Source organism: Chrysochloris asiatica, unplaced genomic scaffold (assembly GCF_000296735.1).
Source record: "Chrysochloris asiatica unplaced genomic scaffold, ChrAsi1.0 scaffold00024, whole genome shotgun sequence".
NCBI lineage: Eukaryota > Metazoa > Chordata > Mammalia > Afrosoricida > Chrysochloridae > Chrysochloris > Chrysochloris asiatica.
Window position 1 is genome coordinate 25,910,105 of NW_006408542.1, and position 16,255 is coordinate 25,926,359.

At 34.9% G+C, this 16,255-nt stretch overlaps 1 protein-coding gene across 4 annotated transcripts in view; it reads right to left on the reverse strand.

Moving 5' to 3' along the window:
- Positions 1–16,255, reverse strand: part of NRXN1 (neurexin 1) — a 1,648,890-nt gene that overhangs the window by 480,032 nt on the left and 1,152,603 nt on the right. For all 4 annotated transcript variants that reach the window (XM_006839447.1, XM_006839445.1, XM_006839444.1 and 1 more), the window contains one exon: positions 11,736–11,917. In XM_006839447.1, the coding sequence (XP_006839510.1) occupies positions 11,736–11,917 (182 nt within the window). The remainder of the gene's footprint in view (positions 1–11,735; positions 11,918–16,255) is intronic.

Consider the following 16,255-nt stretch of genomic DNA (forward strand, 5'->3'; position numbering starts at 1 on the left):
AAAGATCCTAGAGAAGCAGTAGCCAGCAGCCATATGTTCCTAAAGAATCCTCAAAATGTGTCTAATGAAACAATAGAATTTAGATTTTTATATAATTGTAATTAAAGTCAGTATACATTTAAAGCTACTACTCAGTTCAATTATGAGAATCTTTTAAGTATATTTCTAATAGCTCAGGTATATGAATCTATTTTTCATCTATAATTTTTATGGAATACACACAGAAAGTATTTCTGATGAAAATTTAGATTCCGAATAAAGAGAGGTGTTTTAAGTGTAAAAGATACACTGGACTTTGAATGTTTAATACAAAAAAATATAAACCACATTGTTAATAATGTTAATATTGATTATTTGTCAAAGGGATAATTAATGAATTAATGGATTAAATAAAATATATTGTTAATATTTAATTCACTTATTGTTGATTCCCCCTTTTTTAAACTTAAAATTTTTAAATTACATATGTAGCTTGCATTTTTGATTGAGAGACATTACAGAAATGTGGTAATTAGCAGATTGGTGGTCGTGGTGGTGGTATGCTATCAAATCCATTTTGATTCATAGCAGCCCTGTATAGGTTTTCCAAGGCAGTATTTACAGGAGCAAAAGCCTCATCTTTCTCCCACAGGAAAGCTGATAGATTCAAATTCTTGATTTTGCAGTTAGCAGACCAATTTCTAATCCACCATAATACCAGGTCTCCTTAAGTAGCAGATTAGGTCAGTAAAACCAAGCATGGAAGAAAGACTATCAAGACTTTATGGCACAAGTCTGCGGTTGTACGACTGGGTCTTTATTGGGAGATGATGAATTCAGTCTGTACAGCCTGAGAAATCCTGGGCTAGAAACTCAGTGAAATATTAGAAATAGTGGTATGAAAGTCAGAGGAGACGTCAGAACTGGATATGTGCATTTGGGAATAAGCAGTCTGCATTCAATAGCTGAAGTTCCTAGTAGTTTTTAGGAACATTAAGATGAATGTATTTTCAGAAGACAAAAAGTTCTACCAATCAATTAAATGTTAATATTTCACCAAAGAACTTTTTTTTTTTTTTTTTTTAATCTGTCTATCTCATATTCTCACTCTTTGTCAAGCAGGAAGACTCTCAGGGGTAGGTTCAAGAGGCAGTGCAGTTTTTGATTGAAAGAGGCCAGCATTAAAATGTTTCCTTCAACCAGAAAGTCGGCCTGGGAAAGAAGGAGGAATGGAAACAAGAAACATGGGGAACAAGCAGGATACATGAGGTTACATTGAAGAGAAACAAAGTTATGACTTGTTGAATGTAAAACAAAAGATCTGATCTGTAAACTCACTCAATTCACAATGTTTTTTTGTTTTGTTTTGTTTTGTTTTGTTTTGTCTTATTAAGTGCTGTCCACTTATAGTGACCCTGTATAGGATTTCCAATGAACAGCTCATGGGTTTGAACCAACAACCTTGCAGTAAGCATTCCAATACTTATCCCACAGTGACACACCAGGACTCCATAGAGAACATATTTACAACTATCTATTTCTACCTATCTATCTACAGGATGAAATGGATCAGCCAGGTGGCATCATTGATGGACTCAAGTGTGGCAGCGGTAGTGAGGTTGGCCCAGGATCGAACATTGTTTCGTTCTGCTGTGCATGGGGTCGCTATGAGTCGGTTCCGACTCGATGGCACCTGACAACAACAACAACAACAAATCTACAGGACAATTTAAAAATATATGTTAAAGTTAAATACTTATTGTCAATTCACAATAAAAGATTAAAATAAATGGTCTTCCCACCTAAGTGCAATATGTTCTCCAGGGGTGGTTGGGCCTCCCCTAACCAGGGCCATGTGTGATGTTGACTATGTTATCCAATTGGTCTCCAGGAGGGCGAGCCCTGCTCTCTCTTGTTGTTCTTAGATGCCCCAGATCTAGCACATTACCTCTTCAAGTCAGCTTCTAAAGTCATCACTGATTGCATTTCACAGTTTTGAAAATATTTACATCTTCATCAAAAGAACTTTCTCAGACCCACTGAACATTATCTCCATAATTGGGCTATTTGTATCTATTGTATCAATTTGAGGATCCTTCCTTTGTTGAAATGAACTGCCCAATTCCAGAATGGTCCCACATCAACTTTAATAGGTTTCTAGCACCATAGAATCAGTCTCATTGTGTTTTTTGGACTTTGGTTGCCATGTTTGCTATCTATGTGTTTGTATGCTTTAACTATACTGTCATGTGCTTTGCTTAATAATTTTTCTGCAATTAAAAAAGAAAAAGAGGTTTTTTGATTATCGTGCAATAACTCTGTAATCCAATATGCATTCCCCAAACTAGTTCTTAACACTGGAGCAATGTGTTCATCTCTCTCTCCCCCCCACCTCCACCCCAACCCCACCCCACCAATCTATATAGTGTTTAAATTCTGTACAACCAGCAGCGTTAATAGCCTGTGTGCATGCCCCTTTATTTCTACTCATTGTTTCTTCTTGAAGCACATAGGCTCAGTCAGGTTCATAACACTGAATATATGAGATAAGTTCTGAACACTGGAGAGATAAACTTTGACTTTTCCCGAGAATGTTGATTCTCATGCAACAAGTCATTTTCAACTAGCATGCTGTAATTTCTTCTGTCTTCTACTCTATCATTTTACAACTACCCTAAAAATCTAATAGACTATTTTTTAAAAACTCAGGCATGTTTTGTTCCTATTGGCCTCTCTTATCTACTACTATTATAACACCTTCTGGTACCAGCTGGGTCACTTAAGCACAGCCTCATTCTGGATGACAACATTCACATTCTCCTGCTCTATGGGTTAGTTTCTCACAAAAATCTTTAAGATAGTATTAATACATTCCAAAGACATGAATGATAAACTTTTAGTTCTTTCAGATTTGTCCTTTATGTGTTATTTCTATATTCCCAAATATTACTTTGGGAAGGGGGAGTTTTTTCCCAAAAGAGGGATGAGTAGATTTAGATTTAAGAATATTTAAAACTTTCAAATTATTAAATCTAAATCACAGCATAGATCTTGGATACTGAACAATGCTATCCAAGCATAAAAGAGCATCTTTTAATTCATGTAGTTAGGAAAATTCTTGGGCTAACAGTTAGTATTAGAATTTCCAAAATACAACAAAATGACTTCGGCAATCGGTTGTGGCCTAGATTTAACTGACAAGAATTAAAGGTAAAATCACCATTTCCTCAAGAAATGAAGAAGGCCATGATTTATTTTACACCTACTAAATTCTAGGCAAGGTGCTCTGGTAGCGTAGTGGTTATGAATCTGGCTGCAAATCTCAAGCAAGGTCAGTATTTCGAAACTACCAGCTGTTCTACAGGGGAAAGATGAGGCTTTCTGCTCCTATAAAGATTTACAGCCTGGGAAACCCTATGCAGGGTTGCTATGAGTCAGAAGTAATTCCACGGCACACAGCCACCACCACCAAGTTTCAGGCAAGGAGCCCTGGTGTCACAGTAGTTAAGTACTTGACTGCTAACCAAGAGGTCAGAAGTTCAAATCCACCAGCTGCTTTGCAGGAGAAAGACGTGGTAGCTTGCTTTGGTAAGGATTTACTGCCTTATAAACACTCTGGGCAGTTCTACTTAGTAATGTAAGATCACTTTGAGTTGGAATAGATGCCACAGCAAAAGATCTGGTTTTGGTATGTTCCAGAACTATTGAAGTGGTGCCCTGGGAGCATAGTGGTAAAAGTGCTCAACTTTTAATAAAAAATGTCTGTGATTCAAATCCACCAGCCCCTTGTGGCAGAAAGATGTGTCAGTCTGCTTCTGTAACCATTTACAGCTTTGGAAACCTTATGGACTAGTTCTATTCTGTACTATAAGGTCACTATGAGTGGAAACTGACTCCAGGTCAGTGGATTAGGTTTTCGGTTTCATAGCGCAAAATTTAAAGTCTTTTTAATAATTTAAAGTGGCATGTTCTACACGTGAATGTTATTGTGATGAAGAATTTGTTGCAAGTGGTGTTTAATTCAGTTGTTTCAAAGTGAAGACAAAGGTGGTTGTTGTTGTCTAGTGCCTGCCAGGAGTTCTGACTCATAAAAACCCCATATAGAACCCCACTCAAAGACGGCAGCCTACTCTGCTTCTTTGAAGGTATACCTCTCTCCATGGTTCTGCCACTAATATAGCTTGATGCATCAGGCTCCTGAAACCATTTTGCATTGTCTGAGTATCCCATTCTAGGGTTTTGATCTGTAATTTTTCCTGTTCCAGTTACATGACAAAGACACCAAATTGTAAAAATGTAGATCTGTTTCATTTCCCTTTGTTAGCCATGACAGAACCAGTTTGAAGTCCTGGGTTACAGGACCAGTAGAAGCTGTTCATCAGTTGGACGTTCACAATTTGTAGTATTTGCTTTCCTGCCAGCCTCCAATTGAACTTTAATTCCTGATATTCATGCCCTTGAGTAGTCCTCTCCTCAGCATTGTAGCAGCTGTGGTCAGTGCAGAAATGATGGGATGCCAATTTAGAAATTATGTTATACAATATTTCAACTTTCATTTTCTCTCTCATATCTTCATGTCTCTCTCCCTCTTTTTTTCACACCATTTGCTCTGACTAAAGCATGCTAACACATTGTGAGCATCACTCAGGAGAGACCCACATGGTGAGGAATTGAAACTTTTGGCCAACAGCCAGTGAGTTTTGTCAACAACGAAGTGAGCAAGCCTGTGAGTGGATTCTCCAGCCCCAGCAGAGTCCTCAGGTGACCGCAGCTCAAGCTGACGGCTTGACCCTGAAACACCATGTACCAGAATCACCTAGTGAAATTGCTCCTGGATTCCTGAGCCACTGTGAAATTACAAATGTGGGCTGTTTCAAGCTACTACATTTGAAGAGTTGTCAGCTCCAGAAAAATGGAAGTGTACTTAGTAGTAAGAAAGGATTCAACAAGAAGTCTCCTATTTTTACAGCTTAAATATGGGAAAAGGGCTATATAAAGCAACTCATCACTGACTGACTGAGAATGGATTTGAAGCCCTTCTGTAAAATACCTTGAAACCTATTACTAAGCAATGGGTTTAGAAGAGAGAATAGTAACCTACAGATTGGAGAAGAATCTATGGATCATACTTTCTTTAGCTGGTTATGCATGAAGTTTTGTTTAAGCAAGTCTTCTAAAGAGATTCCTGCGCACTATACTTCTTTCTGCTAATTCAAAAGACTACAGGATCCCTAGATCACCTCAGGAAAGTTCCAATACTTAAATAGAAAATTTTATGACTAAGGAGAATCTAGACAATGAATGAGAGTAGGCAAACATCTTTTGAGCAAGAATTAAAACTAGAGAGATGACAAAAACATCTTTAAAAAGTAATGAATTAGTAAATTTTACCTGAGTGGAAAAATTAAGTAGGGAATTGTAGAATATAGATCAAAGGAGGTAATATGGAAACAGAATGTTGAGAAAGTTAAACTTTAGTCACAGAATCTGCCTTTATCTGAATGCAGTTGGTAGGTATGCTGTTGTTGATAAGTGCCATTGAGTCCATTCTGACCCATATCGACCCTGTATAAGGTTTCCAAAGGGTGAGTATGAAATGCTGACCTTGCAGTTCAAACAGACCTTGCAGTCAAGTGCTTATCCTAGAGCACCACACCAGGACTCCAATAGTTTAGTAAATTAGCTTGCATAAGTATACTTTATGGACTGTAAAGTCTTCAGACTAGAGTCAGGAGGATACCTGAGAGGGTGAAACAACAGCAAGAGCATCTAAGTGAACTAAAGAGATGCAGGCAGAAATAGGTGCTTTGGATATCTATTATTAAATTCTACTTTCATAGACTTTCAAAGAAGGAAATAAATCCAGAAATCTAGAAACCAAATCCAGAGAGATTAAATGATGCACCAAAGATAATAACCAGTAAATTACAAAATGAGACACTGAACTCACTCCCAAGGAGAAAAGATGAAAAATGGAATGTGTTTTTATTTTTTGATCCCCAAACAGATACTATCTGCAGATCTCAAGAGAGCACCTAAGCCAATAGAAATGTGACCATCCTCAGAAGTTTGAACAATGATATTATAATATATTATGAAAAAATATTAATTTAATCTTTCTTTTTGAAATACCATTTAAATAGGTCTCCTATTCTTTAATTCACACAAGAAGCAGAAAACAAAAGATCTACTGTCTATAATTTACTGGATTAAAGTTAAATATTATATGGCAATGTGAAACCCTTGTAAATATGTGGATCTATTGATCTAAAAGGGCATTTAAGGTGGAAAATAATTTCAATTCAAGAAAAGTCTGAGGGGGAATAATTGGGTTTTACCTTGTTAAGATAGATATGCACCCATGTGTGATTGCTGACTTTCAAAAGATGTTTTAGAATTGAATCGTAAGAGAACAATAAGGTAAGTAGTTTAAAGTAGAGAGAGGCAGAAAAAGATGAGAAGGCACTGACATGTCACCAATATTGATGTTATTTTGGGACAAGTATTGTTTACTATAAATATACTATACTTAAAACCGCTGATCAAAAGGTGTATTTCTAAATCAAAATCAATTAAGAGCTCCGTTTCAAATATTAGGCTTCTAGTTTAGCAAAGCACAAAGAAGAAACACTTAAGGCAAATATGTACAATTCACTAATCAGATTTGTAATGCTCTTTCATGCTCCCAAGATGAAAGGATTTCAAAGAACACTCGTTACTCTTCCTCCTCTTCAGCCTCCATGGTACTTCCTCTGGTCAGAACTAAAGCATCATTAATATTGATGGACGAGAATGAGCCTACATTTATAGAAACTGTCTCCTGTGTGTCAGTTTTGTTAAGTTGTTGTTAAGTGCAGCAGAGTCAGTTATGACTCATGGTGACCCTGTATAGAGTTTCCAAGGAGTGACTGGTGAGTTTGAACCACAGGCCTTGCAGTTCAAACTGACCTTGCAATCTAGTATATTAACCCGCAGTGCCACAGGGTTAAATAGTCTACAGTTAGTCTCTCTAGACTGGTAAACTAGAGATGGTTCCTCTAAAGGTAACAACATTCATAAAAATTCTAGAAAAATCCTATAAGAAATCAAAAAAGTGGAGCTGAATGTTTTGCTTAAACTTCTAAAAATTATTCTATTTAATACTGATTAAATAATCCTCAGATTCATTAACCCATGAAATGGACTGACAAAACAAAGGGCTCAAAGATACCAACAGTCATGAGGACAATGTTTTGTTCTGTTACACATAGGGCTCCATGGCAGAGCCACTTGATGGGGACTAAAAGCAATGACGTATTGTTGGTGTTTTTAAATGCCGTTGAATCAGTTTCTACTCATAATGACTCTGTATAGTGTTTCCAAGGAGCAACTGGTAGGGTTGAGCTGCTGACATTGTGGTTTGCTGTCCAGTGCTGATCCTACAGCGCCATACCAGGAGTCCACCAGCTATGACGTTGTTGTTGTTGTTAGATGCCGTCGAGTCGGTACTGACTTATACATAGCAACCTTATGCACAGCAGAACGCAATGCAGCGTGATCCTGGGCCAACCTCACTATTGTTGCCACGCTTGAGTCCATTGATGCTGCCACTTGGTCAATCCATCTTGTTGGAGGTCTTCCACTTAATAATTTCCAAGTCATTTTTTAGTATTCTCTGTCATTTGTCCATTGCTCATCATACACATAATATATAATTAAGAAAGTCAGAACTACAAAAGGAATTTTTTGTTTTCAAGTGCCACTGAGTTAGTTTAAGCTCATGGTGACTCTGCATAGGGTTTCCCAAGGAGCAACTGATGGGTTTGAACTGCAGCTCTTGGGGTTAACCGTCCAATGTTTATATATATATATAACAGTTCAATTGTTTTATATATATATATATATAAAACAATCCAGGACTTATATATATATTTTCATAGATCAATTATACCACAATTTAAAGAAAGAGGGGAAATGGATAAGTACCAAAATGGTTTATGGTTTGGCACAACATTTCAGGACAAAATAATGTAGTATAAGTGATCTAAGTTATCTAATAACCATGGTCCTAGATGACTTGTTCATTAATTCATCCAGGAAATATTTACCTATTAAGTGATAAGTTCATTTATTTTTGTATCCACAGAACCAAACATAGGTTTGGGATTGTATTACATGCTTAGTGAATATTTCTGTATAGGTGTCTGGCATTCACTAACATAAATTATGAAAACCCATAATTCTATAATACAGTATTTTCACTATTAATCATCATAATTATTATAAGTCATGTTCTCTGTCATCAGAAATTTTATCTCTATTTGAAAATAATAGAAAGATGTAAATGAGAACAATTCAAAGTAAAAATGAGCTACAATAAATTGGGTAATCATCAAGAAGACACAATCATTCATCCAATGAAGTTTCTCACCACAGACTTTCTTTAAACAACCAGCTTTTATAATCAATTCTTAATTGAAGATTTCTGAAAACAACATGAATATACCGTGAAACTTTCAATAAAATAGTTGCTATATTGAGTGGTATTGGAAGCAAAAAGTTAGATGACTATGCAGAAATCAAATTACATCTTACACTTAATCTAAATGATCAAAAAATTAACGGTATATAACTAATTTAAGCTACAATATGTTAAATATATCATTCATTAAATCATTTATTTATTTTACTGAGCAATTGTATTCAAGTCACTAAACTAATTGCTCCTCACTTCATATCTGTATATTTCCCTCATCTCCTTAAAATATTGCAAATTCAATAGATATCATATGGCTTTGAGGTTAACAGAGGTAGCATTAATATTAATACAACCAAAAAACTTCATCTACAAAAGTAAGCCACCTGAATCAAAACCATTTTTCCAAGTCTTTTTTTAATAGTACAGTTAATCAAAATTCAGGGATGATTATATTTTCAAGTGAAATTGAATATGATCATGCTGAAAAACTGGTATAAGCCATGTAAAATATTCAGAATTTTATTTAAATTATATGCCAATCAGATATTTAAAGTTATACGACTAAAATGGCATTATACAGATCAGCAAGACTGAAGTACCTTTTAATGGATGCTATCAATTTTCCAGCTTATTGATTCACTCTATCAATTAAGATAGAAATAAGATTGATAGTTTGCTGATCTTGGAGACTATGATTTAGCTAGTTGACCTTGAACTTACTTTTGACTTGAATGTATAACCATAGTTTGTAACTTGGAGAAATAAAACCCATCACCTATAATGTCAACCAGAATAATATTAAGGCAGTTATATTCTTAAATCCAAATCAACCAATAATAATAATTCATAATTTTTTAGATACTTTTCTTTTAAATTTCTAATTGTGAAACTATTTGACTTTGAAAAACCAAGGCTGACTCCAAGTTACCTAAATAATTGTATAAAATAGCTTTGAATGTTCTCCAATCCATGTATTCTTATTAAGAACACTTTTGCTTCTGTCACTCACAGGCATTTGCAGTTTTCCTAAATGCTTCACTGACATTCTCACTTTCTTTTACCTTTCTATTTCTTTACTTTTCTAATTCCAAACTCCTCTTCCTCTTTTTCAATATGGGAGGAATGAGTTAGAGGCAAACTTCAGTAATAAAAGGAAAACCACGAGTTTTCTGTTAAATTTTAGTATGTGTTGAGAACATGAATGAAAAGTTACTGGTCTCCATAAACAGCTTGTTGGGGTCTAATGGCTAAAATAGTTCTTGTAGGCAATGAGAGATAGGAGGAAGAGGGAAAAAGTTTCATTTGGCCATATTTGGACAAAGACAGAGTCAAATAGGTGAAACAGGTGTGTGGAGGGCTGAACAATAGTAATTATGGTGAAAAGCCCAGTGAGACCAATGTCCACTTCCCAGTCAAGAACAGGCTCTAGGAGTAAGGAGGAGTTTTAAGATGCCAAGTCCAAGAAAAAGAGTGTGTACAGTCAAGTACTAAATCCAAAGTGAATGGACAGCTCTGACCAATGAAGCAGGTTCAGAAAGCAGGACACCATCACAAGACAGCGACCAGGCAGCCATTGCTGGGAAAGGAGCTTTGGAAGGCATGAACACCTAGGAAGTCAATCCTATACTGTATAAGGCCCCTAAATCCACATGTGTCCAAATTGGAAGTAATACTCATTTCTGTAGATTAAAACCCTCTAACCATAAAACAAACAACAGTGTTTTGAGTAATTCAATAACATAGCCCTTTATGATTAGAAAATGATCATTGCAGAACCTTTTCTCAGGGTAAAAGTGTAATTGGTTATGGATCAATAAGCAATTTCTTTCAAAAGGAAAAAGTTATTGTTTGCTTTTCTCATTTTTTTAATATTTTGAATTAGGAAGGTTCTTATATCAGAATTGAGCAAATATATTTAGAAAGTTGAGATTACTCTAAACAGCAAGATTCTTTACTGTGCTAGTTAAGTTTATCTCACCTGATCATTGATTTATGATGCAATAAAAATCCAGATGCTTTCAGTTTTGATTGTTAGATATTTTCTGAAAGGCAGTTGAAATTACTTTCCCAGGGTTCCCATTATGACAACGTATTTTGAACTGAAAATTGATGATGGTTCAATAATGGTAGTGCTGAGGCTTTCGCCCCCCCACTCCTATCCCCACCCCCCAACTCAAGATTAGCATTGAATTCAGACTTTGTGGTCAGTGGAAACTCCTACTCAGTTGATTGGAAATTCTAGAAGTCTGATGAAAAACTGGGATTAAAGAAATAAATGAGATCTAAAATCTTGTAAATATCGGTGCTAATGCAATGTGCTTGGTGGTTTTCCTAATCATGTTAGGATTATTTCATAAAGTCTAGTTTCTATGAAATAAGAATATCCTGAGCTAACCATGTGTACATAGGTGCTAGTAAAGGGATGATTTATAGGGAAAACCCAAAAGAAGATAAATTTAAATGATTGGGTAAGACAGGAGACAAAACTACACCCCAAAAGTGAAAGGGAGATCAAGAGGCTTAGATGCTTCTAGAGCATGCCAGAAGATGAAGATGCTAGGTCAAGAACTCTAGGTCTACAAACCTTTTAGATTTATTAAATTTGTGACACATTTCCATATTTGTTATTTTTATATGGGAGTCCAGTACTTGCATTACTTTAAAAACAAAATTAGGAGTTTAGGAGTTGCAAATATACTCGGTATTTCTTTGCATACAGATAGGGGGAAGCTGTAATCAGTTATGGCAATTTTAAATCAAAAAAAGCTTTTTATTCATGAACTATTGTTAACCCTCTACTATGTGCTGGCTAAATTAATTTGGGAAGCTTAGAGCTAGAGAAAAAAAAAAAGAATCAGGAAATAAATGGGCAGATACTAAAGATTTTTGCTAATACTTTATGTATCCCAATGAGTACAAGATAACATAGAAACAATCTTGTGTCATTTTCCAACATACCACCAATAGGAATAGTATCCACTGGGCAATAACATATTGTATTAATTTGAAGTCTGTTTAAAGACACTACAACCTCATACACACACACACACACATACACACACACTTTTTGGACACACAATTCAGAGGCTTTCACATTTTAAAACCTGTTTATATTATAGAGAACCTGGTTAACAACAGTAATAGGTATAATGTTCTCTCATCTCGAGACTATTTTCATGCTTTCTAAATCAAAACACTGGTTCCTGAGGAAAGGAAGTTTCCAAGAGACCGGATTTTAACTTTTTGCAAATAGCTAATATCAAAAGTAAACACTGAATCTTATGTTTAAAGTACTTACTATATGCAGCTCTAGGTAGTCACCCAGGCCTGAAGAACTGTCCACTCGCACTAATATTGCTTCTTTTTGAACAGTGCTAAATCCTATGGCCAGTCTGTCTGCTCGTGTACTTGGTCGGTCATTAGGAGGCCACTTATATGTGATTTGTCCACCACCTTTGCTAAAGATATATGTTGTCCCAGCTGGAAAACAAAAACAAATACCAATTAGTCTAACTAAATACATCAAGTTCACACAAAACTATGGCAAAACAAATAATAGGTATCAATCAAACAAGCTCAAGTAAGAGGACGTTGTTTAAAAGAAATAGAGTCTAAAAGAAATAGAGAGGCTGCTTGGTTTTTAATACACTCATTAAATCTACCAGCAGGTGTTTCAGAACAAATGGGAGATTACTGTTTTTTTCCAATGAGTTGGACAAGCTTGGAATGTAATGGGGTTTTATTTCCTCCTGCCACTTTTTAAGAAATACTTTGGTAGGATACATTGGCTTTGCAAGCTTCCCAAAGTAGTAGAAACATATATATCAACTTGTTTTTGAAACAAGAGTTGCATGCAGATGTGACAGGGTCATACAGCACAGTGGAGCAAATCACAACAAATATGTTATGAATCAACTTTTATGGGGAAAGGGTCTATTCACATATGACAGATGATAACTAATGGATGAACATCCATAAGCCTCAGTAGTCATAGCTACAAAATGTGGAAAATAGTTTCCATCCATAGAAGTCGGGTCTTATTTAACAAGCAACATCTAGTAGCTGTCAAATTATTTAACATCATAAGAAGCCCTATTTTTTCCCCTAAATCTAGACTTAAAGCACTAAAAATAATGCCATGACCTCATTTATTGAATGCTCAAATTTTACTACGGTTGTGATATCAGTAAAGTACCCATTTTAATTTAAATAATTTCATTCCAAAGTAATTTACTAAAAGCCGCATTCACTGGAGTCCTGTCTCATTGTACCAATGATAACTATCTCCCTGGCTACAGTGCAATACATTCTTTGAGTCAGAGTATTTGTCAGGGGCAAAAAAAAAATGTATATATAAAAGAAAAGAGACCATCCTCCACACTAAACGAGGCCAGAAAATTATTTCATTTTCCAAGAATAACTAAAGACTACATAGAGGAGAATATGGCCATCAATAACAAAGGATGTCAAAAGCATTGTGCACATACTATATGGCAAATACGGTAAGAGTAGTTATAGGAAAGATTGCAGTTTAGGCCACAGATACCTCGGATTTATAGAAAGAGAGCTTCTGTCAAGAGTAAAAGCTAGTGTGCAAAAGTTGTGTATGCAGCAATATGGCCTCAAGATACTGTCCCCATTAAATCTGTATGGTTACCAAGTTTACCAGTTACAAGAACTTGATTCATAATCACATATGTGCACTTTTAATTAAGCAGCTGATAATGTCAATTTTGTGGCCTTTTGTATTTGGGACTAACCTCTTTATTTTCTTTTCACTCTCAGACATTTCCAGAGGTCCTGGAGAAATATCAAAGATCTCTATAATGTGGCTATTGTGTCTGGCGTTTAAGAAGGCTATGCTATGTCAGCCTACCCAAGAAATGTGTCAGGGAGGGCAGTATTAAAAGTAAAAATGATAAAGAATAACCTTGTTAAAACCATGACATCAAGATTGAGCTCTTCTGTATTAACACATTGAGATACCAGTGCAGGGAAATAATCATTTCTCTCACGTGAGAAGAAGAAGCTTATATTTCACAGATACTGGTCAGTACTCAAACACACATTATCCTCCAGACAATCTAGACTTATACAAGCAGTTTGAAAAAGTTCATGGAATATGCCTGAGTATTAAAAAAAAAAAAAAAGAGCTACAATGAATAGAGAAAAATACTGTTAACTGATGGTACATGGAGGGGATTATAATCATTGTAATGAAACAAAGTATATGAGTTGTTGAATGTAAAGCTGATGATCTTCCCTGTAAACTTTCACTCAATTTACAATAAAAACTTTCAAATTAACAACAACAAAAAAACAAATGGTTCATTTTCTATGATACATATGTTGTTAGAATAAATGTTATCATTTTACAAAAAAAAAAAAAGTTCATGGGAAAATTTCACTATCTTTCACTTCAATTAAAAGTCTACTAACTTTTTTAATTTACCTCATATAGTAAAAGGGACAGAGCTATCCAAAATCATTTAAGATCTACAAAACCAGAAGTCTGTTCACTAACAATAAGAACAACAAAAATGCTATTTAATAAATATTTTTTTTTGGTAAGGTTTTCAGATGACTATGTATTTCATATAAAAGAGAAGTTTATGCCCACAAAAATAAGACAAAGCCATATAATAGAGAAGGTTTCTTAAGAGGAGAGATGTAATGAGTGATGGAACTTTATAATTAAATTTATTTTCCTCCCTTTCACTAACTGCATTCCCTAACTATTCATGTGAAATAAGAAAAAAATAGAGATGCTATAACAATGTAAAACATATTTAAAAATTCAAACGAGTACACTTTTCCAGAATCAAGAGAGTAGTGTGGCAAAATAAAAATAGCTTACAATATGACATAATTTTTAACATCAAAACTGACTCTCCCAATTATTCTTTCATGTCTTCTCTACTTCTGTATGGAAGGTAGAGCAAGCAGTACTCCTTTCTTGTCATTTTTTGAGGAAACCAGGTCCTTAGAATTGACTTGTTGTTAACTACATACTTAGCTAAGTGGCTGAGCTGATACTAAAGCTTTATGCAGAGTCCTATTTAAAAATTTTTTTTAATTAAGAGATGTTTCTGTTATCATACCAGATAGTCAAAAAAAAAGTTAATTGGATATGTCACTATGAATTTATCCATACCAACTAGCAACATATCCTAATGTCTCATATCCATAAAGTGACATTTGTACCTCATGATCATATATTCTCCTTTCACCTCACATGATTTAAAAAAAAAATTAAAATAACATGTAAATGTGAGATGACGGAACATTTAATATATGTAGATTGACATTTGGTTTTGGTTATATTTCCCATGCTTATAGAACTGTAAAGTTTCTAGTTGCTCAGTTTCAGAAACTGAGGATAATAATTCAAAGGCTAAAATCTTCAAGATAGGTGTCACAACACAAACATCATTATTCAAGATTTAAGTTCATCTCATATTCCAATCTTTTCCAAAAACTGTAAAGAGTTGGCGATTACTATATGCCATTGTCTAATCTGTCCTGCTTATTTAAAAACTTTCCAGTTAAATTACTGTTGTTGTTAAGTGCATGTCGGTTCTGATCCCTAGTGACCTTGTGTAGGGTTTCCAAGGAGTGGCTGGTGAGCTTGAACTGCTGACTGTGTGGTCCAAACTCACTTTACAGTGCAGCACATTAGTCCATGGTGCCACAACAGGACAACAAAGCAAAAATCATTGCACTACTGTGTTTCAAGCATTGCCCTTTTTTCTTGTTTTATTTTCTAGTTTCATTTCCAGATGTATCTGGAAAGAAATCTCTTCCCTTTACTTCTCTTTACACAATGTGTTATATGTACTCATCAGCATAATTTCATACTAAGCAAAACGTTAGACAGTCAACGCTCATGCAGCTTTTTCTCGCTACCTGCATATGCATCGTGGCCTTCTTTTATAAAACTCAGTTTGGTCAAAAGCTACAAAATCTCCTATGTTCTTAAAACCCTCTTTCCATCAAGATAGAAAATTACAAATGGAGACATTTGGAAAAATGTGTAGTCTTAAGAACATGAAGCTATGCCCATAATCAAATACAGGTGAGTGCAGTTTAAAAATCCATTTCCTTAAATTTTTTGTAAACCAAAGACATGATGTACTTACTATGGTCGAATGGCTTGCAAGTTAAAAATGCAAGTTCTGGATTCAAATTCCTCTGTATTGTTGCCTAGTTATGACCTTGGCCAAGTTATTTCATTTTTGCTAAGTCTTAATTTTTCTATCTGAAAAAATGGATGTCAATGCTATCTACTTCATAGAGCTTCTGTTAGGATTAAATAAAAATCATTACATAGTAGCAACATAAACCAGTTCCTGACACATGGCCAAGTTCTCAATAAATTTGAAAGCGAATAGATCCTATGTGTACATGCATAAGTGTATTATATAAAATTGACTAAGTAGCAATGTATGAAGTTTTAAGAAAATTTGGTATATTTTACAATTGCATTCAAATTAAATACGTCTTTCAAAAAATGAATTTGCTACATTTCATTCTGATGACTCATTTCAGTATTTTATTCCTTGGATTATCACTGTTTTTCACCTAAATCAATTATATTATAATCTTATGGTTATTGATAGCTGACAATGGAAGAGATACTGAACTGCATGAAATGAAAGCTTTTATTAGAATAATATGGGTTTATCACCATAAGATATCTAACATGGCACAACCGATCGTGACAGCAAGGTGAAACAATTTCCTTTTCACACAGAAAAAAGAGGAAAGTCTACACAAAATGAACTGCAACTTTAAAACCTTCCGTTTTAAAATTTTATA